This window comes from Eubalaena glacialis, chromosome 18 (assembly GCF_028564815.1).
Source record: "Eubalaena glacialis isolate mEubGla1 chromosome 18, mEubGla1.1.hap2.+ XY, whole genome shotgun sequence".
Lineage (NCBI taxonomy): Eukaryota > Metazoa > Chordata > Mammalia > Artiodactyla > Balaenidae > Eubalaena > Eubalaena glacialis.
The window spans coordinates 17,407,651-17,431,305 of record NC_083733.1 but is presented as its reverse complement, the minus strand read 5'-3'; the positions used below and the strand labels follow the sequence as shown (position 1 = coordinate 17,431,305).

Sequence of the window (23,655 nt, the reverse complement as noted above, 5' to 3'; positions counted from 1 at the left end):
CACAGACCCCTGTGACTGCAGGGGTTCTTTCTTTCTTTTTTTTAAAAGATTTATTTTATTGACTGATTGGCTGTGCCGGGTCTTAGTTGCGGCATGCAGGATCTTCATTGCGGCATGAGGGATCTTTTAGTTGCAGCATGTGGACTTCTTAGTTGCATATGGGCTCTTAGTTGCGGCATGCGTGTGGGATCTAGTTGCCTGACCAGGGATGGAACCCAGGCCCCCTGCATTGGGAGCACGGAGTCTTACCCCCCGGACCACCAGGGAAATCCCTGCAGGGGTTATTTCTTAAGGGAGGTTGCAGTGGGGCCTGGGTCCAGGTGGATATGGAAGTCAAGTGCCCCAAGGATGTGTTGTTGGAAGAGGCTTTCCAGTTTCAGCTTGCTGTCATGAAATCCACATCTTCTAAAAGCCTTTGTCCTAAAAGCCTTTGTCCTTAATCATGTTAATTTCCAATTCCTCCTGTGTGTAACAAATTATCACAAACTTGGTGGTTTAAAACAACCGAAATTTGTTCCTGTATAGTTCTGGAGGCCAGAGGTCTGAAATCAAAGTGTCAACTGTGTCAGCAGAGCTGAGATCCCGCTGCACACTCGGGGAGAAATCCTGCTTTGCCTCTCGTAGTGGCTCTAGGCATTTGTGGGTTTGAGGTTGTGAGACTCAAATCTCAGCCCCAGTCTTTTTTTTTTTTGGCCGCACAGCTTGCGGGATCTTAGTTCCCTGACCAGTGATTGAACCCGGGCCATGGCAGTGAAAGCGCCGAGTCCTAACCACTGGACCACCAGGGAATTTCTTCAGTCCACGTCTTCATGGCCTTCTTCCCTGCGTCTGTGTCTTCTCTCTTCTGTCTCCTATAAGGACACTGGGCCCACCCTAAAGGATGGTCTCATCTTGAGAGCTTTAACATAATTACATCTATTTCCAAATAAGGTCACATTTACAGGTTCCAAGAGGGTAAGCACCTAGGCATATCTTTTGGGGACCACAGTTCAACCCACTACACTAATTAAATGTAGACTGGATGCTCTTGTAAAAATTAAATAAGGACATCATCCTATGACTTGATTTGAAGAGACCCTTTTTCCTTTCTTGAATTTAAATTTTATTTATGCCCCAAATAACACACGCACTTAGTTTAGAAAGTCCAATAGCATTACACGGCTCATAACGCAACAGCACTTCCTTGTTTCACTCCCTTTTGTTCTTGGTTCTTGTTCTGTAGAGTCAGTGACTTTTAACTCATTGAGCTCTTTTCTGGTATAGACTTCTGCATCTCTAAATGGCATCCTTATACCGTCATTTCTTAGCTTGTCAGTTTTTTTTTTTAATTGAAGTATAGTTGATTTACAATGTTCTATTACTTTCTGGTGTACAGCAAAGTGATTCAGTTATATATATATACACACACATATATATATTCCATTATAGTTTATTACAAGCTATTGAATATAGTTCTCTGTGCTATACAGTAGGACCTTGTTTTTTATCTATTTTGTATATATAGTTTATATCTGCTAATCCCAAACTCCTAATTTAATCCCTTCCCGCCCTCGCCCTTTCCCCTTTGGTAACCATGTTTGTTTTCCATCTCTGTGAGTCTGTTTCTGTTTTGTAAATAAGTTCATTTATATCATTTTAAAAGATTCCATATGTAAGTGATATCATATGATATTTGTCTTTCTCTGTTTGACTTCATTTAGTATGATAATCTCTAGGTCCATCCATGTTGCTGCAAATGGCATTATTTCATTTTTTTTATGGCTGAGTAATATTCCATTGTGTATATGTACCACATCTTCTTTATCCATTCATCTATCGATGGACATTTAGGTTGCTTCCATGTCTTGGCTATTGTAAATAGTGTGGCTTGTCAGTTTTATCTATTGCTTTTTAACTCTTTGAGCTCTTTTCTGGTATAGACTTCTGCTTCTCTAAATGGCATCCGTACACCATCATTTCTTAGCTTGTCAGTTTTATCTGTTCCCTTTTAACCACTGAGGATGGACACTGAGCTCTTTCTGGCCAGTCTCCACAAATATACTCTTCTACCCCCACCTTCTGATTACAGCCGTATCACAAGTTTTGATTAAATTGTTCATGCTATTTTGATTATAAATATTTTTCACAGCTGAGCCACACTGCGTATTAGGATTACATTTCCTTTCTCATAATAGCTTTTGTTTTTACTAGAGTTGTGTATTTCCTGATTTTTTCATTTGCATAATTTTCTGTGTACCTACCGCTACCTCAGCCCCAAACATTCTGGTAGAGCTAAAATAATACTTCAGTGCAATCAGATGCCTCATCTAATTTATTTTGTCAGTTTTTTTCTTTCATCTAAAGATGACACGTCTTATGTCATCTTTAGATGAAAGAAAAACTGATGAACTCTCTCATCTGGACTGGTTGCTTTCTAGGCTAATGGACAGTAATGCCTTGGGATTTCTCTTCATCGTTAATCTGGGAATTCCTTTTGCCTCTCCCATGTGAATACACACTGTCCTCCAACTTTCTCATTTACTCCCCTAGAGCGTATCTTTCAGTAGCTTCCTAAGAAAATGAGCTTTGGAAGCAATTTTTTTGAGACTTTACAAAGCTGAAAATGTCATTGTTTTCCTGTCATGCTTGACTGATGGTTATGGAATTCTGGATTGGAAATAATTTTAATTATAAATTGCGATTAATCATTTTATTTAATAATTGGAAATAATTTTATCTGAAATGTGAAGCATTGCATTGTCTTCTAGCAGCCAGTATTACTGTGAAGTCTGATGCCATTCTGATTCCTGTTCTTTGTAAATGTGACTGGAAGCGTGTATACTTTTTGTTCTCGTGTTCTGAACTTTCATGATGTTTTGTCTTAGTGTGTTTTTTTGTTTCTGTTTTTCGTTCATTGTTCTGGGCACTCAGGTTCTTTCTGTCTAGAAATGTATATCCTTCAGCTTAAGAAAAATCTGTAACATTTCTTTGCTGTCTTTTTTTTTTTTCCTCTTTTCTATTTCTGGGCTAAGTCAGACATTGGACATTTTAAACGAATCTACTATTTTAAAAAAGTCTTGGGAATTCCCTGGTGGTCCAATGGTTAGGACTCCGAGCTTCCAATGCTGTGGGCCCAGGTTTGATCCCTGGTCGGGGAACTAAGATCCTGCAAGCTGCATGGCCAAAAAAAAAAAAGAAAACAAAAAGGAAGAATTTTTAAAAAAAGTCTTTTCTCTCCTATCTACCATCTTCTTTTTCTTTTGGTTCTGTTTCTTAGATATGTCCTTACTTTATCAACTTCGTTTCTGCTATGAGAACTGTCCTTTCCAAGGGCATTTTCTTATTCTCTGAATCAACCAACCAACCAACTTCCCTGTCTCCCTTCCTTTCCTCCTTTAAAATTACATTCTGTTCTTGTTTCATGGATGCAACATTTTCTCTTATCTATCTGAATTGTTTTGAGGTTTTCTCTGACCGTGGTTACATTTAACTATGAGTTAAAAAATTGAAATATAATTCACATATCTTAAAATTCACCATTTTGAAATGTTCAATTCAGTGGATTTTAGTATTTTTTACAAAGTTGTGCAGCCATCACCACTATCCAATTCCAGAATATTTTCATCACCCAAAAGAAAACGTGTACTCCTTAACGGTCACTCCGACCCCCAACCCTCTGCCCTGGACAACCACTAATCTACTTACTGTTTATGTGGATTTACCTATTCTAGATAGTTCATATAAAGGAAATATGATAATTGGGTCTTTTGTTCTGGCTTCTTTCACTTAGCATAATGTTTTCAAGGTTCATCCATATTGCAGCATGAAACAGTACTTCATTCCTTTTTATGGCCAAATAATATACCACTTTATGGATATACTACATTTTGTTTATCCATTTATCAGTTGATAAACATTTGGGTTGTTTCCACTTTTTAACTACTACAAATAATCCCGCTGTGAACATTTGTGTACAAATTTTTGTGTGGACACATTTCAGTTCGTTTGGGTATATACCTAAAAATTGAATTGCTGGGTCTTAATGGTAATTCTGTGTTTAACTTTTTGAACAAACTATTCCAAAGCTGCTCACCATTTTTCATTTCTTGCCTGCAGTGTATGAGGATTCCAATTTGTCCAAGTTCTCACTTGCGCTTATTATTGTATGCTTTTTGATTTTGGCCATTTTGGTTTGTGTGAAGTGGTATCTCATTGTGGTTTTAATTTCCATTTCTCTAGTGACTAATGGTGTTTGAGCATCTTTTCATGTGCTTATTGTTTATTTGTATATCTTCTTTGGAGAAATGTCTGTTTAGATCTTTTGCCCATTTTTGTTTTAGTTGGATTATTTGTCTTTTATTGTTGAGTTGTAAAAGTTCTTTATATATTCTGGATGTAAGTCTTTTATCAGTACATGATTTGCAAATATGTTCTCTCATTCTTTGGGTTCTCTTTTCATTTTCTTGATGGTATCCTTTGAAGCACAGACATTTTAAATTTTTGATGAAGTTGAATTTATCTAGTTTTTCTTCCATTGTTTGTGTTTCTCCTATCATATCTTAGAAACCATCTCTTAATATAAAGTCATGGAATTAATTATATTTCAATAAAATAAAAAAAGATAAAGTCATGAAGATTTACACCAATAGTTTCTTCTATAGTTGCTCCTATATTTTGGTCTTTGATCCATTTTGAGTTCATTTTTGTCTAAGGTTTGAGGGAGGGGTCCAACTTCCTTCCTTTACACATGCATATCCAGTTGCCCCAGCACCATGTGTTGAAAAGACTATTGTTCTTTTCCCATTGAATTACAGTAAGTCCCCTACATATGAACCTTCAAGTTGCGAACTTTCAAAGATGCAAACGTGTGTTTGCACGTCCAATCATGTAAGTTAGTTCACATGTCTGTAAGATTACTGTACTGTAAGATTAAAAATATTGTCTTTATTTTTTGTGTCTGTTTGTTTTTTATGTATTATTTGTGTGAAAAGTATTATAAACCTATTACAGTACAGTACTATGTAGCCGATTGTGTTAGTTGGGTACCTAGGCTAACTTTGTTGGACTTATGAACAAATTGGACTTACGAACGTGCTCTTGGAACAGAATTCGTTTGTATGTAGGGAACTGACTGTATCTTGCACTCGTGTCTAAAATCACTTGAACATCAGTGTGGGATTGTTAGGGAACCACTGACTGAAACTGCCCACCCTGGCCAGGCACAGTAGTAACCACTTGCCTGAGTTATCTTACAATAGGAGGTCCTGGTAAGAAACACGGAACTAACAAGCTACCAGCAACCGGTCAAAAGGAGAGAGGAGACTCCAGTCCATATGTCCTATCAACCTCCCTTCTAGATTCCAGTGAGAAGGATTCTTCCTTTTCACTGAAATCCATCTTGGCTGAGCGATGTGTGTGCCACTAGGAAGGACCCCGAGTCAGAGTGATTGGCCGGAGATAACCTGGAAACTAACCCCATCACCATAAAACCTGAGACTGTGAACCATGTGGCAGAGCAGTTCTACTGGGTTCCCTTACCCTGCTGCTGTGCACCCGGGCGCCCCTTCCCAACAGTCTCTTGCTTTGTCAGCACGTGTGTCTCCTTGGACAATTCATTTCTGAGTGTGAGACAAGAGCCCTCTCTCGGGCCCTGGAAGGGGTCCCCCTTCCTGCAACAGGTTTGTATCTGGACTTTTAGTTCTATACCATTGCTCTATATGTCTTTCCTTATACCAGTACCACACAGTCTTGATTACTGTGGCTTTGTAGTAAATTTTGAGATTAGCAAGTGTGAAGCCTCCGACTTTCTTCTTCAATATATTTTGGCTATTCTGGGTCCTTTGCATTTCCTTATGAATTTGAGGATCAGCTTATCCATTGAGTTCTTTTTTTTCTCTTTGCTTTGATATTTGGCTTTTATGTCTGAGTCTCTCCTCAGTTGTGTATGTTTAAGTGTGCTAGGACCCAAATGAGGGAAGGTAAGTGGGGATGGGGAAACCTCTCATAGTTCATGATATAGACTTTCTCTTATCTCCCTGGATCAATATGGTGCCTTATCCCTACTCTCAACCATGCCTTAAGTTCTCAAGTCTGATTTAACCTATCCAGAGATTAAAATTTAACTCTCTGTTTGGGATTAGGGAGGGATGAGTGCCTAGCTGAAGTGGGTGGGGACTGGAGTCTGGGACTCTTTTCCATGAAGGTTTTTACCAGCCCTCCTGTTTTTAACCCCACTTCCCCCATCGCAGGCAGTTAGATTTCAGTTTCAACTCACTTGCCACTTTCCAAAATGTTGCTGCCATCTCTGTTGTTTCCTTTTCCATTCTTTTTTAGTGGGTGTACGTTCTTTGTGTTTCTTCCTGACATTTTGATGGGGTTTGAGAAGGGAGCAGAGATAAATATAGGTGTTTAATCTGTCATGTTCATTGAGAGCCCCTGGAAGACTCTCTGTGGGAAAAGTTGGCATCAAGGAAGGTGGTGCAATGCTTAGTCTCCTTGGAACCACTCCTGGAACAGCTCCTCCACTGTATTCTGTTCCTAGAGTTACATATCACCCCACTTTTTCTTTTTCTTTTTTTTTGGCTGCGTCGGGTCTTAGTTGCGGCAAGCGGGATCTTTTGTTGCAGTGCGCCAGCTCTTCCTTTGCGGCACGCGGACCTCTCTAGTTGTGGCATGCAGGCTCTCTAGTTGTGGCACGTGGGCTCAGTAGTTGTGGCATGTGGGCTCTGTAGTTGTGGCGTGTGGGTTCCAGAGTGTGTGGGCTCTGTAGTTGCGGCGAAAGGGCTCAGTAGTTGTGGCACATGGGCTCATTTGCCCTGCGGCATGTGGGATCTCAGTTCCCCAACCAGGGATTGAAGCCGCATCCAGTGCATTGGAAGGCGGATTCTTAACCACTGGACCACCAGGAAGTCCCCCCCACTTTTTCATTTGCAATTTTGGGACATAATTTTAGTTTAACCTTGAGCATTCTGATAGAGGTAAAGTCCTACTTTCAGTGCAGTCAAATTAGTTGAAGCCTCAACTGATTCAGTAACACTGATCCAGTGGTTCTCGCCCCAGCTTCACTTTGCAATCATTTGGGTAGCTTTTAAATAACACAGCTGTCCCCGGCCCACTCCAGACCAATCGAATGAGAATCTCTGAGGTTAGGGTTTGGTTGTCAGTGGGTTTTTTTTTGTTTCGTTTAGCTTTTATTGCTCTCCAGGTATTCAAATGTGTAGAAAGAATTGAGGACCACTGCTCCAAGGCATTTCATAGTTGATTAAGGATGATTTTACCTAACAGGATAAATTCAGTTGCATTTTTTTTTCTTAATTTAAAATTTTTTTTATTTTTGGCTGCACCGTGTGGCTTGTGGGATCCAAGCCATGCCCCCTGCAGTGAAAGCACAGAGTCCTAACCTCTGGACTGCCAGGGAATTCTCCAGGTGCATCTCTTATCACTATCCTCCTCCTCCTCTTTCACTGCCCTCCAGCGGCGCTGGCCCCCTTTCGTTCCTTACACTTTCAAGACATGCAACCATCTCAAGAGCTTTTGCTCTTGCCCTTTTATCTGCCTGGAGTGTTCTAACGCAGATATCCTCAGTTCCCTCCTTCTCCTGCGTCAGATCTTTGCTCAGAAGTCACCTTCTCAGTGAGACTTGCCTTGTCCACAACGTTTAACATTTCTACTTCCAACCCCCTCCCAAATTCCTGTGTTCTTTCACTGCATGGTTTTTCCCCATACCTCTCGTCACCTCTCTAGTTCTCTTGTTTGTTCCCTATTTGGCATCCGCTTCCCACATATGCCTTTCCCCTAAGTATCAATCTTTTACCGTATAAAGAAGCCAGTGGTTGGAGCTTCATTTATTCCTTCTGCCATGCTCTTTTCTTTGTGTAGATAGAAGTTTCTGACCTTTATCATTTTCCTTCTTTCTAAGGAATGTCTTTTCAACATTTCTTGCAGGGCAGGTTTTTGTTTGAGAAAGTCTTTTTTTTCTCCTTCACTTTAAAGGGTAACTTCATTGGATACAAAATTCTAGGTTGGTGGGTTTTTTCTTTTTTCTTTTAAAAAATATTTATTTATTTATTTGGCTGCACCAGGTCTTAGTTGCGGCACTCGGGATCTTCGTTGCGGCGTGCGGGATCTTTGGTTGTGGCATGTAGGATCTTTAGTTGCAGCATGCATGCGGGATCTAGTTTCCTGACCAGGGACCGAACCCAGGCCTCCTGCATTGGGAGCACGGAGTCTTTACCACTGGACCACCAGGGAAGTCCCGGGTGTTTTCTTTTAACACTTTAAATATTTCACTGCACTCTCTCCTTGATTCTTTTTTAAGTTTATTTTTTGATTTTTGTATTCATCCTGCTTGATGTTCTGTGAGCTTCCTGGATCTGTTATTTGGTGTTATGTCGTTAATTTTGGGAAATTGTTGACCATATTACTTCAGATATTTCTTTTGCTCTGTTCTCTCTTCTGATATTCCAGTCATGTGTATTTTGTACCTTTTCAAATTGTCCCACAGTTCTTGCCAGTTCTGTATTTTCTTTTTCTTTTTTTTTTAATTCTTTTTTTCTCTTTGCATTTTAGTTTGGGACGTTTCTGTTAATATATTTTCAAGCTTACTGATTCTTTCCTCAGCCACATCCAGTCTACTCATGGGCCCATCAAGGCATACTTCATTTTTGTTACCATGTTTTGCATTTTCTTTTGATTCTTTCTTAGAGTTTCCATGTCTCTGCTTACATTACCCATCTGTTTTTATATGTTGTCTACTTTTTCCATTAGAGCCCTTAACATATTAATCATAGTTATTTAAAATTACCTGTCTGATAATTCCAAAATCTGTCATATCTGAGTCTAATTCTGATGCTTGCTTTGTCTCTTCACACTGTTTTTTCTTACCTTTTAGCATAACTTATAATTTCTAATTGAAAGCCAGGCAGGATGTGTTAGGTAATAGGAACTGAGGTGAATAGGCCTTTATCTAGTTGGGAGTTTTGTGTAATCTGGCTAGGAGTTGGCTTGTGTTTAATGACTGATGTAATTGTAGGTACCAGAGGCCTCAAATTATGCTAGTATCCTTGTTTTTGTCTCCCCTGTAATCTCTCGTCTTCCCTAAGAACTCTTTCTTAAATAGAGTATACACCTTTTAGCTCTTTCAGCTGTAATCCACTGTTATTTTATTGGACCCTCGATATGGTGGCAGAGTGTGGGGGAGGGAAAGCATTTTATAATTTTATGATTAAATCTCAGTCTTTTAGTGGGTCTCTGTCCCTGGGCTGTGACCTTTACAAGTGTTTATTAACTGTTTTCCTTTCTCAGTGTGATAAGAAGTCTAGAGGGGGCCTCAGGGAAATTTCCTCCCCCCCAGTTGGCATAAGGCCTGGTAGAGCCTTTTTCCTGGAGTGAAGGCTGCTGTTACGAGAACACTCTGGGCATATATCACAATGGTTACTTTTCCCATTCCCCTGCCAGAGCCAGGATCATTCTTCGCTCTTTACCCGGAGAATCTTGTAGGGTAGGAATTTTTTTTAATGTTTTATTCATTGATGTATCACTAGCACCAAAAACAGTAAATGGTACAGAATAAATGCTCAATACGTATTGAATGATTGAATAAATACTGTTTTACATAGATGTGGGAAAATTTCTCAGACCTAAAATGATAATAATAAACTGATGGCATTTCTCTGAGTGACTAGTTAGTCCCCAGTCTAGTGTTTGTCTATTTGCTTAGTGTTTGTGTCTCTCTAACCTAAAACCCTAAGATAGGATTGTTGTAGAGCAGTTGTTCTCAAGAGGTTTTGACTACAATCTTTAGTAAGACATATACATATTTTATATCATGACCCAGTATACATGAAGATGTAAATGTACATTTATCTGAACAAACTTTTTATGAAATAATACTTTCCTTTATGTGTGGTGTACTTTAATATTTTCTACTCTGTTATTTTATATTTTATTTTAAAAAGTGCTTGTCGACAGAGATTTACACAGAGATTAAGTTCAGAGGATAATGTTTTTTTTTTTTTCAAGAAATTTGGGTAGATCTACCACACTTAGTTCTGGCTTCCCCCTTTCTCTCCTGGTAAATCCATGACTTCCTTGAATAATGAAATTCATTGTGCATCTATAACCTTTGGTGATGTTTTAAACATGTTCTCCCTCCTCCCCCTGCCTGCCCCAGGCTTATGCTAAGTCACTTTTTTTGGAAATGATTTGAATGCAAACACTTCTCATCACTATTAGCAGGGGAAAAAATCACTTGTGTGCATGTACAGAGTCATCTATTTGTGCTGCTGAGACAGGTGTAGAGTAAAATCTGGGTCTCAGGTTTCATAAGCTTCCTAAAGTGGCTAGTAGGAGTTTGGACCTCATGCCCTGTCCAATATGGGGCCCTGAGACAGAAATTGTAGGTACTTTGGGGTACTTTCCCTTCAACAGTAATGGCTATTTGTCTTTATACATGGATTGCAAAGGTTCAATTCAAGATACCTACGTTGGGGCTTCTCTGGTGGCGCAGTGGTTAAGAATCCGCCTGCTGGACTTCCCTGGTGGTGCAGCGGTTAAGAATCTGCCTGCCAATGCTGGGGACACGGGTTCGAGCCCTGGTCCGGGAAGATTCCGCATGCCGTGGAACAGCTAAGCCCGTGCGCCACAACTACTGAGCCTGCGAGCCACAACTACTGAGCCCGCGGGCCACAACTACTGAAACCCACACTCCTAGAGCCCGTGCTCTGCAACAAGAGAAGACACCACAATGAGAAGCCCGCTCACCACAACGAAGGAGTAGCCCCCACTCGCCACAACTAGAGAAAGCCCGTGCGCAACAACGAAGACCCAACGCAGCCAAAAAAAATAAATAAATAAATAAAATAAATTTATTTAGAAAAAAGAAAAGAAAAGATACCTACCTTCTAGTGTCAGGGTGGTATCTTGCTAATGGATCTGGAGACAAAGCCCTACATAAATAACGTGGGCTATTGTTAGTAAACAGTGGCCTGTAATTATGAAAGACATGGGAGGAAGAAAACATGGTAGTCTTATCTACTCTATTTCTACTGCTTTCCCTGTTGGTTTTGTTCTGAGCCGCCTTTGGAATTTATCTGATTGATTTTGTTTTGGAGCCACGAAGTATAGATCGAAAGGTTTGGTCTTTCTCCCATGTAACAGGCCATGTGAGGGCTTTGCGTTTCATTCTCCAGAATTCTCTCTAGTTCAGAGCAAAGGCTAAAAACAGCTAAAGCTCAGGAAGAACAAGCTAGTTTAAAAACTACCCTTAGTCGAGTTGCTACTACCCTTAGAACGAGTCCCAGTAGATGTAAAGATTTTTAAATTGTTTTCTTTTTAAAGTCTATAAATAATGGATTTCCAGCTTTTAGTGCTTTAACCTCTGTTACTAAAAGCCCCGAGGCTTAATTTACAATCATTAATCTTTCCTTCATTACTCAAGATACCATCTTTTTATCCCCTTTAAAATTACTGTTAAATTATGAAAAAGATCAAACATATGAAGTGGTTCAGAGAATAAGATAACAAACAGTCATAAAAACCACCATCTGGATTTAATGAATAGTAACATTTTGCCATATTTGCTTCAGAACTTCTTCCTTTAAAACGTGAAATGTTGCAGATACAGTCGAAGTTCCCTTGGTCTCTCTGTTCACTCCAGTTCCCCTGCTCCCTCTTCCGCTACCCTAGAGGTAACTTCTGTCCTGAACTTGGTGTGGTTCCTTCCCATCCATGCTTCTATACTTTTATACCATTTATGTGTGTCCACAACAGTAGATACAATTGTTTTGTGAAAGTTCAAGTGTATACCAATGGCATTGCCCTACACTTAGGCTATCACTTGCTTTTTTTTTTTTTTTTTAGTTCTAGTATTATAGTTTGGGGTTTGTACATATAGGTTGAATTCATACATTTCAAGAACTATATAGCCTCCCATTTTATAACTATTTCACAATTTATTCATTCCCTCATTGATGGACATTTAAGTTATTTATAAATTTTTGCTGTTATAAACATTGCCATGATGAACATTTTGAACATGGTTTCTTCTGCATTTGTTGGAAGATTTTCCCCTGGCAAATACCTAGGAATGGAATCCTGGGAAGTACAATATATGCATCTTTATTGGCAAATACCTAGGAGTGGAATCCTGGGAACTACAATATATGCATCTTTAACTGTATCGGAGGTTGCCAGGTACCATCTAACTTGCACTGCTTCCAGAAGCCTGTGAGGCTTCTCAGCAACACTGTTGTCAGACTTCAGATCTCTTGCTAATCTGATGGGTAAAAGAGTTGATATGTTTATTGCTTTACCAAAAAAACTTTAAGGGAGTCAAAACATTATCCTTTTGAATTTCAGAAAGTTGATGCTCCTCTTCATTCATTCAATAAATATGGAGTTCTTACTAGGAGCCAGGCACTATTCCAGATAGTAGGCTACAGGGCTAAGAGGGGACACACATCTCAGCCCTCATGGAGCTTACATTCTAGAGGAGGGAGACAATAAATACAAGAAATCAATACACTATGAACCGTGTCAATGATAAATGCTAAGGCGGAAAGGTAAACTAGGGAAGGATGGGTACAGTGTGTGTGGAGAGGTGGGGTTGACAGGGTGGTCAGGGAAGGCCCCTTAAGAAAGCAACATTTGAGTTAATGCCTGAAGGCAGTGAAGGAATAAGCTGTATATGTGGACAATTGGGAAAAGAGCATTCTAGACAGAGGGGTAGAAGTCTGATGGGGGAACATGGCTGGCATGTTCAAGCAACAGCGAGGAAGCCCATGGGGAAGGTAGGGAGAGGGGAAAGAAATGGGAGACAAGGTCAGAGAGGTGTGTGGTAGTGTATCATGCCGACCCTCCAAGGTCATTACAAGGACTTTGAGGTAGATGGGAAGCCACTGGATAGCTTCCAGCTTTTGAATAGCACAGTGATATGATCTGATTACATATTAAAAGACAGGACTCTTGCTGAACGTAGAAATTCTTTTGAAGGGGGCAGAGGGCAGAAGCAGGAAAAACAATAACCCAGCTAAGAGATGATGGTGTTTGGAGCAAGGCAGTGACAGTGGAGATGGAGAGAAATGTTTGAGCTTGGAAATATTTTAAAGGTAGAATCAATAGGATTTATTGATGGGTTGAATGTGGGGTGTGAGAGGGAAAGGGGAAGCACGAATAAGCCCCAGAATTTTGGCCTGAGCCACTGGATGGAAGGAGTTGTCATTAACTGAGATGTGGAACAGGATTGAGGGCGAGTATCAGAAGCTCAGTATTGTCAATGCGCAAAGAGGACCTGAGGTTCAAGGGTGAGGTTCGTACTGGACACACCCATTTGGGATTGTCCACAAATAGATAGTATTTAAAGCCATGAGACGGGTTGAGATAACCAAGGGGAGACGTGCAAGGCCTGAGCTATGGAACACTCGGGTGGTTAGAGGTTCGGGAGCAGAGAAGGAGCAAACAAAGGAGGCTGAGGAAAAGCAGCCTGAGAGGCAGGAAGAGAATCAGGCAGGTGTGGTGTCCTGGAAGCCAAGAGGAGAAAGCATTTCGAGGAAGAAAGACTCATCTACCCATTGTGTCAGGTGCTGCCAATAGGTCATCTAAGACAAGGATTGAGAATTCACTCTTGGATTTAATACCATGGAGGTCTGGTCTCTAGAAGTCTTGATAAGAATAGTTGTAGTATTGTATTCTTATATGTTACCCATAACATTTCAGAAGTTTCCACTGCTACTTTATATGTAAGTAAAATGCCTGTTACGGACTAGTCCAGAAAAAAACTGGTCCCTTAAATTTTTTTTGGACTGGAAATCTCGTAAATAAGGCAAATGGTTTTGTTTTGTTTTGGCTAAAATCTCGAAGCATAGAATTCTTTGACTTCAGCTGTGGAAAATGTCAAAATCAATGTGACTTAGCAGTAGCTACATTTAATTCTCATACAAATGGCTTCCATTCTTAGAGTAATATGGTACATTCATAGCCACATTTTAAGTCTGAACTGCTCTTCAGAATAGGGAGTTAGGAGAGACATCAGATACAAATAGAATGAAAGAAGGTATAAATGATGTTGAATAGAACAGGAATTTCATAGTGTTTTTATAGCAGCTGTTCTCAGGTGTGGTCCTCAGGCCCCTGGTGGCCCCTCGAGAGTTTTAGGGTTTTGCAGGATCAAAACTATTTTCATGATAACTTTGCCTTTTTCACTGTGACACATGCACTCATGGTGCAAAAGCAAAGGTCAGTGAAACTGTTGGTGCCATAGCACGAATCAGGGCACTACCACTGGCCTGGGCTGCTGTCATTGTGTTCCTCACCATGGCCCGCTCAGTAAAAAGGAAAGAAAGCCAGTTTCACTTAAGAATGTGCTTGACGAAGCAGTAAAAATTACCAGTTGTATTGTCTTTACTCATGTGCATGCATGTCTTTTTAATATTCTATGTGATGAAAATGGGAAATACGCCTAAAGCACTTCTCCTGCATACTGAAGTATAATTGTTGTGTTGAGAAAAAGCACTTGTATGACTGTTTGAATTAAAAGCTGTATTATATAGTTGTTTTTTTCATGAAATACCATTTTTACTTTAAAAAAAAATCAACAGATAAACTAGCGTTAATAGATTTGGGCGTTTGGCAGACATTTTCCTGAAGTTGAATGAAGTAAGCCTGTCACTTCAAGGAAAACAACTGACAGTGCTTGTTGCCAATGATAAAATATGAGTTTTTAAGTGAAAATTAGAATTTTGGAACACTTCCATCTACCACAAAGAGCTTGACAGCTTCCCAATACTCAAAAACTTGTCTGATGAGATCAGTGGTGACATTCACAAATGTGATATTTTGGATAGGGTATAATGAAATGTGTCAACATTTGGAATATCTATAGAACTCAGTGAACCAAATATTTTCCAAATGACAAATGACGATGTTACACAATTATGTATGAGTAAAAGAGCCACTCAAAATGCAAGATAGACTTCTGCTTCTAGCCAGGATGGAGTGACGGGGATGCCTTATGGCTAATGAGGTCCATCAAAAATTATTTCATGTGCTTTGTTGGCCAGGTCCGTGTGCACATGCAGGTGATAGCAGGGTAGTCAACTGGATGAATGTTGGGCTTTGGAATCAGAAGATGTAGATTGAATCCTGGTCTGTCATTTCCTTGGCCAATAAGCACATTTACTGGTATACCTTCTTGGAGAAACTTTTATTAAAATCTGTCCATTTAAAAAATTGGTTTAATATTACTTTAAAAAATTTTTTAAATGTTTAAAAATTTTATTTATTTATTTTTTGGCCACACCGTGAGGCATTTGGGATCTTAGTTCCCCGACCAGGGATTGAACCCGTGCCCCCTGCAGTGGAAGTTCGGAGTCTTAACCACTGGACTGCCAGGAAGGTCCCTACTTTTTAAAAAATTGTTGAACTGTGACTTTCTTTTTGGAGATATTATTTTAGGCTCTCCCTCCTTAAGAGGTTGATGCAGCAGTGCTGTGTCCTTCTTAGTCCATCCAAGTCCTACCCAGATTCAGTAGTCATTACGAGACAGACACCACTCTGCCTGAAGCAGCATGGCTGCAGTTGCTTGGATGTTTATATTTTCTTTTTTTTAAAAATAAATTTATTTAATTTATTTATTTATTTTTGGCTGTGTTGGGTCTTTGTTGCTGCGCGTGGGCTTTCTCTAGTTGCGGTGAAGGGGTCTACTCTTTGTTGCTGTGCGTGTGCTTCTCATTGCGGTGGCTTCTTTTGTTGAGGAGCACGAGCTCTAGGTGCGCGGGCTTCGGTAGTTGTGGCACGCAGGCTCAGTAGTTGTGGCGCACGGGCTTATTAGTTGCTCTGTGGCATGTGGGATCTTCCCGGACCAGGGCTCGAACCCGTGTCCCCTGCATTGGCAGATGGATCCTTAACCACTGCACCACCAGGGAAGTCCTGGATGTTTATATTTTCTTGCTTCTATCTCTTTAAACTCAGATATTAAAATTGGGTTCAGTTCCTCCGTCTCTTATCAGATATCCTCTAAACCTGCTGCTTTGTTTGTCTTTCAGTTTCCTGGTGATGACATGGCATCTGCCAGCTCCAGCCGGGCAGGGGTGGCCCTGCCTTTTGAGAAGTCTCAGCTTATTCTGAAAGGTGAGTGGCACTGGATGAAGTTTGTCATTTCAGGTCCAGCCCCATCTTTGGGAAAGAGGTGGAATTATACCACACCTTGGCTTACGAGCGTAACTATTCATTCTTATAGGGTTGTCATATTATAGCTGGAGTTCTTGAAGAGGAGGGGGAAAAAAAGGAACTTTTGGAAAGAATTATATAAAATGGTGAATCCTTCCTTCCCCAGGGCTCTTTTCTATCTACGCTCATTCCCTTGGTGAGCTCATCCGAACCTTATCACTTTAAATGCCACCAATAGTAAGATCACTGCCAGATTAGTATCTCCAGCCTGGCCTTGTCCCTGAACTCCAGGTTTGTATATCCAATAGCCCACTTGGCATCTCCACTTGAAGGCTTAGTAAACGTCTAAAATGTGACATGCCTGGAACTGACCTGATTTTGTTTTTTGTTTTTTTCCTCGATATCCTGTATTCAGCAAATCTGGTTTTGTCTACATTCAAAATGTGGGCAGTGTTCAGCCACTTCTCACCACCCCTACTGACCCACCAGCTGGCATCATCTCCGCCCTAGATTAAGGCAGTAGCCTCCTAACCTGGCTTCCTACTTCTGCCCTTTGCCCCGCTTCATTCTGTTGATCACACAGCAGCCAGTGGTCTTGTTACAGTGTAAGCCAGCTCCTGTCACTCCTCTGCTCAAACACATCAAGGACTGTCTATCTCACTCCGCGTACAAGCTGAAGATCCCATGTGATACGACCCCTTCCATTTCTCATTTCTTGTTCCACATTTACTCCTCTCTGGCTAGATGCACAGGTCCACATGGACCTCCCTTGCTATTCATTGCCTCTACCAGGTACACTCCCACCCCTGGGCCTTTGCACTTGCTGTTCCCGCTGAGTGAATTGCTCTTTTGGCTGAGTTATCTACCTGGTCTGCTTCCTGACTTTCTGCAGGTTTTTACCCCAAAGTCACTCTCTTCAACGAGGCCTTCCCTGATTCCCCCATCTAAAGACTCCCTACCCTGATTCCCTCATGTCTCTCCTCTTCACCACTTTATCTTTTTCTTCTCAGCCCCTGTCACTATTTAATGTTTGACCTATTGGAATCTATTTCATTTATTCACTGTCTCTTTCCATAGAATGTAAGCCCCACGAGAACAGGGGTTTTTGTCTGTTTTGGTTACTGTTGATGCCCCAAAGCCTAGAACAGTGCCTGACACATAGTGAGGCCTCAGTAAAATCACACGGATGAAAGCCTGCTGCTCCAGTAGCTTTAGGAGGAGGAGTCACGGGACCACAAGATGCTCGGGGAGAGAGGAGTGGCATTCAGTATCTGGGCTCAGGCCTCTCAACGTGATCATTGGGAGGCAAAATTGTATCTTTGGTCCAAATTTTAAAATTATTGTTTTAAAAATGGAACTGTTATTCATTTATTTAATGCACTCACATAGTTTACAATTCTTTCCGTTCCTCCAGCTCCCCAGTTCCCTCGCCTGGAGGGAACCTATTGTTATCAATGAGTGCTCCTTTCCCCACATCATCTTTTTTTTTTTTTTTTTAAGCCTACAGCACCCGGTGTTGCCAAGCGGTCTCCCATCCAAGTACTACCCAGGCCCAACCCTGCTTAGCTTCCGAGTTCAGGGGCATTCAGGGTGGTATGGCTGTAGTCCTCACACCTTTACCAACATGATATGTTGTCAGATTTTTATTTTTTTATCTTTGCCAGTCTGGTTGGTTAAAAAAAAAATTGTGTTCTCAGCATAGTTTTACTTCTCATTAAATGATAAGTGATGTTTAGTGTCTTATCATATGTTTAAGTAAATTTGTATTTCCTTTTCTGTGGGTTGCCTGTGTCTGTTCTTTGCCTGTTTCTTATTGACTTATTGATTTTTTTAATAGTCTTCATACATTTTAATTACTTTTCTTGGTGTCTCATGGCTGCTCCAGCCCTTTTGAGAAGGGAGAAGGATTAGAGTGAACTGATAGGGTTTTGAACTTGAGACTACAGCCTTTACTGCCTTATCTAATAATTAGCAGGGCTAGGTCAGAACAGAAGCCTGCCCATGGAAACTGGTGATATCCTGAGGTCCCTGTTTTGGGACCATGTTATTCAGGAACATGCTCTGACTTCTAAAGGTTTCTCTCTTGCCTTTCCCCAATGTGTATTTTCTCACTAGTGTGGAGAGAGCTAACTTGATAATACAGGTGCACCTCATTATATATGCACTTAAGCTATAGGGAGTTGATAATACCATCCAGGAAAGTGGTGGGGGAGAAAGAGAAGGAGAGAAACAACCATTTAAACAGTGTGGGTGGTTCTTCCTCCTGTGCATTTCATGGATAGAGCCTCTGGTGTAATTTGGGAGCTGTTGCTATGCTGTCCCCTCTCTCTGCCTCAGTTCCCTTTGCCTCTCATAGTGCAGTCCTAGAGATTTATTTTTTTTATTTTTTATCTTTAAAAATTTTTATTGGAGTATAGTTGATTTACAGTGTTATGTTAGTTTCAGGTGTATGGTAAAGTGAATCAGTTATACATATACATATATCCACTCTTCTTAAGATTCTTTTCCCACATAGGTCATTAAGGAGTATTGAGTAGAGTTCCCTGTGCTGTACACAGTAGGTCCTTATTAGTTATCTATTTTATTATTTTTTAAATTAATTTATTTTATTAATTTATTTATTTTGGCTGCGTCGGGTCTTTGTTGCTGCACGCGGGCTTTTCTCTAGTTGTGGCGAGCGGCGGCTACTCTTCGTTGTGGTGCACGGGCTTCTCATTGCAGTGGCTTCTCTCGTTGCGGAGCATGGGCTCTAGGCGCGAGGGCCTCAGTAGTTGTGGCTCGCCGGCTCTAGAGCGCAGGCTCAGTAGTTGTGGCGCACGGGCTTAGTTGCTCCGCGGCATGTGGGATCTTCCCGGACCAGGGCTCGAACCCATGTCCCCTGCATTGGCAGGCGGATTCTTAACCACTGCGCCACCAGGGGAGCCCTGGTTATCTATTTTATATATAGTAATAGTGTGTATATGTCAATCCCAATCTCCCAATTTATCCCTCTCCCCCAGTCCTAGAGTTTTACAGTACACTTTTTAAATACACTAAGGTCCTCAAACATAAGCCAACTATTTTATCTGATATTTAACTGAAGGAACACTGAAAACACAGCACAGCAAAGCAAAAAACTGGCTGTTTGGAACCTATAGAAAGATAATATGCCACACTCTATTCTGTTGCCTTCCTAAGAGCTTTTCAGGGGTATAATTTTGGAAATATGTGATTTTTTGCCTTATTTGTTGACTTTAAAAGCTAAATCCTATGTGAAGATGTGACTCCATGTATAAGAAACTGGCATTTATATTTTATCAAATAGTAAATAAACTTTCTAGGTAAACTTGAGACCTTTATTTTGGCTTGTCTTTTAAGAGCAAGAAACATTGAAAATATCACCCCACTTATTAATTATAAATTACTGAGGGGAGAATGTATCTTTACAGTGGAGTGACCTGGCAAACCCCACATTAACCATGGTATCAAAATTAGTATCCCCAATAGGAGGATGGCCTGGTGTGTACAGTAAGAAGTATGCAACCTAACCTGTGTAGTTAGTATTCTTGACAAAAATGTTCACTGTAAATCTAACCATGAGGAAACAATCAGAAAAATGCAGGATTTAGCATTCTATAAGACAGCTGGTGGAAGTCTTTAAAAATCATTGTCATGGAAAAAGAAGGGAGTGCATTCTAGGTGTTAAAAGATTAAGGAGACAGCAGCTGACTACAGTTTGTTCATCTTGATTGGATCCTGGGTTGGGAGAAAAACAGCTATAAAAATATGTTTGGGGGACTTCCCTGGTGGCGCAGTGGTTAAGACTCTGCGCTCCCAATGCAGAGGGCACGGATTCGATCCCTGGTCAGGGAACTAGATCCCACATGCATGTCACAGTTAAGAGTTGGCATGCCACAACTAAGAAGCCCGCGTGCCACAACTACAGAGCTGGAGAGCCACAACTAAATGCTGGCACAACCAAATAAAAAAAAAAAAAAAAAAAAAAAAAGTTGGGAACAACTGGGAAAATTTGAATATGGAATGGATATCAAATGATGGAAGGAGTGACTATACATTTTTTTTTTAGGTATAATAATGGTGGTGTGGTGGGTGGAAGGATGCCCTTATTGTTAGGAATTGCATTCTGAAAGTAATCAGGGCTGATCTGTCATGATGCCTCCAACTTACTTTTTTTTTTAAACACAGATGTCGTATATATATCTGGGTCCTGTGCTATCCAATAGGGTAGCAAGTATAGCCACATAGAACTATTTACATTAAAATTAAATAAAATTTAAAGCTCCAGTCCTCAGTCTCACTAGCCATATTTCAAGTGCTTTATAGCCACATGTATCTCATGGCAATGTATTGGACAGCGCTGGTGTAGAACATTTTTATTATTGCGGAAGTTCTCTGGGTAATATTGATGATAGACGCTGAGAGAGAGACAGAAAAGCATATGTGGCAAAATGATAGCAGTTAGTAAATAATGTGCAATTATTTATTCTATTCTTTCAATTTTTATGTAAATTGGAAACTTCACAAAAAACTACTAACTGCACCATGTGATCTTAGATTGAGTCCAGGACTAGAAAAAAATCTTTTCTCTTTTGCTGTAATGGACATTGATAGGGTAATTGGCAAAATTTGAATAAGGTCTGTACCTTAGATAATAGTATTAAAGAATGTTGAATTTCCCAGTGTTGATAATTATACTATGGTAATGTTAGAAAATGTCTTAGTTCTTAGAAAAGACACACTGAAGTATTTAGGGAGAGAAAAAGAGAGTAATAAAGCAAGTAGCATAGAAAGTTAATATTTGGTGACTTTGGGTGAAGGGTTTTTTTTAAATGAAATTATTTAATTAATTAATTAATTAATTAATTAATTAATTAATTAATTTGGCTGCGTTGGGTCTTCGTTGTGGCATGTGGGATCTTTCGTTGTGGCGCGTGGGCTTCTCTCTAGTTGTGTCGTGTGGGTTTTCTGTCTCTAATTGAGGCGCGTGGGCTCAGTAGTTGTGGCGCATGGGCTTAGTTGCCCCATGGCATGTGGGATCTTAGTTCCCCAACCAGGGATTGAACCCGTGTCCCCTGAATTGGAAGGGGGATTCTTTACCACTGGACCACCAGGGAAGTCCCCGGTGAAGGGTTTATAAGAATTCTTTGTATTAGTCTTGCAACTTTTCTAAATGTCTGAAATTATATCAAAAAATTCTTTTTAAAAAGTAGATACTAAAAAAACAAGGACCAAAAAGGAAACATGATGGAAGAGTTCAAAGAATCGGCCTGGGAGCTGGGAGACTTGGTTCCAGGCTTAGCACTGCCTTTGACTAGCTCCGTGATTTTGGATATGTCTCACCTCCCTGGATCTTAGTTGGCCCAACTATTAAATAAAGGGTTTGAACTTGTTGATTTCAAAGAAACTGTCTAGCTCAAAATGGTAGGACTCTATAACTAGTCCCTATTTTTTATCTATATTTTTACATTTAAGGGTCTGCCTGCAGAGCTGCTCTCACACCACCAGGTGGCCTCAGTTAACCCTGGTCTATGTGTGTAGTATTTTCATTTTCCCACTCTGGGCCACATTTCCCAGCTCTACGACCTTTTTTCCTAATACCAACCCTTGTTGCTTCTTAATCTTCACGACAGCTTTTGTTGCTGTTGTTCCTTGACTTTCTCTCTAGTGTTCTTTTGGTCCTGGAGAAGACACGTATTGCTAAAACACAATCAGAGGTGGCTTTGCCCTTTGCCAAGTTGTGGACCCTTATAGGACTGTCATCCCTCAGAAGGGTCTAGGAGAGAGAGGTTTGCTAACTCTTGATGGGAACTCAGGTTCAGGCAGTCTTGTCATCATGGGTAAGGAACGTCAGTTATATGCTCTGATTTAGGGCATAGGATAGAAACCATCCAGATGGGTTTTGTCCTAGTGATCTGGAGTTTCCACCATGGCTGATAAATGCTACAAAAGGAGCTTGTCTAGCATCCAGCCCTGGGCGTATGCTTGCTTAGTTGGTGCTGAGCCCCTGGCTTGCTGGTGCTGTGTAAGCCTCAGAAATGCTGCCACATGAAGGAAATGAACAGAAGAGGAAATGCAGATGGTTAACAAGTACATGGAAAAACTATTCAATCTGGCTAGTAATTGAAGAAAAGCATTAGAACAAATAAGCAAAGTCTGGAAATGGCATATAGCATGGTGTGGAGTCAGGCTGCCGGGTGCACATTGCGGTTCGAAGCTCCCTGGATGTGTAGCCTGGGGCAATGACCTAGCTTCCCCAAGCTTGTTTCCTCATGCGTGAAATGGAGTGACGATGTATTTCTTGCCTCATTGTAAGGATTCAGTTAGATAATGTGTGCATAGTATAGTATCTGTAATAAGTGCTCATTAACTCTTAGCTATTATCTTTATACTATTTTTTTTTTTACCTACATGATTTGCAAAGGGTGAAAAAAACATAGTACTCAGTGCTATGCAGTGTTTGGTGAAATGGATATATTCCTATAGTGCTGATAGGTGTCTACATGGGTTTAGAAAGGAACTGAGCAGTTTTAAGAACTTTAAAAAATGTTCATATCCTTTGGAAGAATACTCAGAAATGCATGCAGATACTATATACGTTTGTGGTCATTTTCCCCGAGCCAAAAGTTGGAAGCAATTTATTCAACAATGAAAGAATAGTTGACTAAATTATGGTGTATGCTTGTAATGGGCTTATGTTGCAGCTTTTTAAAATGGATTTTGGAGGGAGAGGAATTTTTAAAGAATTGGAGACATAAAAGATGAAAGTCTAGAAAGTCTGTATTTACCAACATCTTAATGATAATTATCCCAGTGTTTTTGGGTTAGGAGTGATTTTTTTTCTTATGCTTCTTTTCTTATGCTATTTTTATATCCTCACATTAAAAAAGAAGACTTTTTAGAATGAGGAAAAGACAAAATTTCTTTTTTAAAAGAAACAACAAAAAAGAGGGAGAACATCTGCCACAGGGGGGCAGCTGGGAGCCCTCTGACTCATCCTTGACTTCTTCTGTCTTTCCTGTCCAGTGGTGTCAGCAAAGCCCAAGGTGCATAGTCGTCAACCTCGAATTAACTCGTTTGTGGAAGTGGCAGTGGATGGACTCCCCAGTGAGACGAAGAAGACTGGGAAGCGAATTGGGAGCTCGGAGCTTCTCTGGAACGAGATCATCATTTTGTAAGAGAAAACCCCTTCTCTCTGAATGCAGCCCCCCGGGGGAATAGAGGAAGGGGTTGTGGGAGATCCAGGTTCCCTGTAGCCGCCTCTAGTCCTTCTGCCTTTGGTACCCGAGGCATCTTCTCTTCAGGTGTTTCTACATCATCGAGCTCACAGAGTGTTCATTGTTAGCTGGATGGTTACAGGGTCAGCTCTGGGGGGGAAAGGGTATATGTGAGTGTCTTCCTCTTTGGGGTTCCCCCCACCTTCAAGATGTCAGCAGTGTAGTTTCTCTGTTTTCTTCTAAGTTACAGGAGTGACTGATCTGCTTGGGTATGATGAATCAAGTATTTGTTTTCCAG

General features: G+C 40.5%; 1 protein-coding gene, 1 non-coding gene and 1 pseudogene across 4 annotated transcripts in view; 2 read left to right on the top strand and 1 right to left on the bottom strand.

Moving 5' to 3' along the window:
• The window catches only part of WWP2 (WW domain containing E3 ubiquitin protein ligase 2), a 145,579-nt gene that overhangs the window by 7,643 nt on the left and 114,281 nt on the right, over positions 1 to 23,655 (top strand). For all 3 annotated transcript variants that reach the window (XM_061174378.1, XM_061174376.1, XM_061174377.1), the window contains exons 2-3: positions 16,020 to 16,104; positions 23,167 to 23,314. In XM_061174378.1, coding sequence (XP_061030361.1) covers positions 16,035 to 16,104; positions 23,167 to 23,314 — 218 coding nt within the window. In that variant the 5' untranslated portion in view covers positions 16,020 to 16,034. The remainder of the gene's footprint in view (positions 1 to 16,019; positions 16,105 to 23,166; positions 23,315 to 23,655) is intronic.
• Positions 3,065 to 3,137, top strand: TRNAW-CCA (transfer RNA tryptophan (anticodon CCA)). Its single transcript has one exon. It is a non-coding gene; the product is annotated as a tRNA-Trp (tRNA).
• Positions 17,642 to 17,750, bottom strand: LOC133079196 (5S ribosomal RNA; annotated as a pseudogene).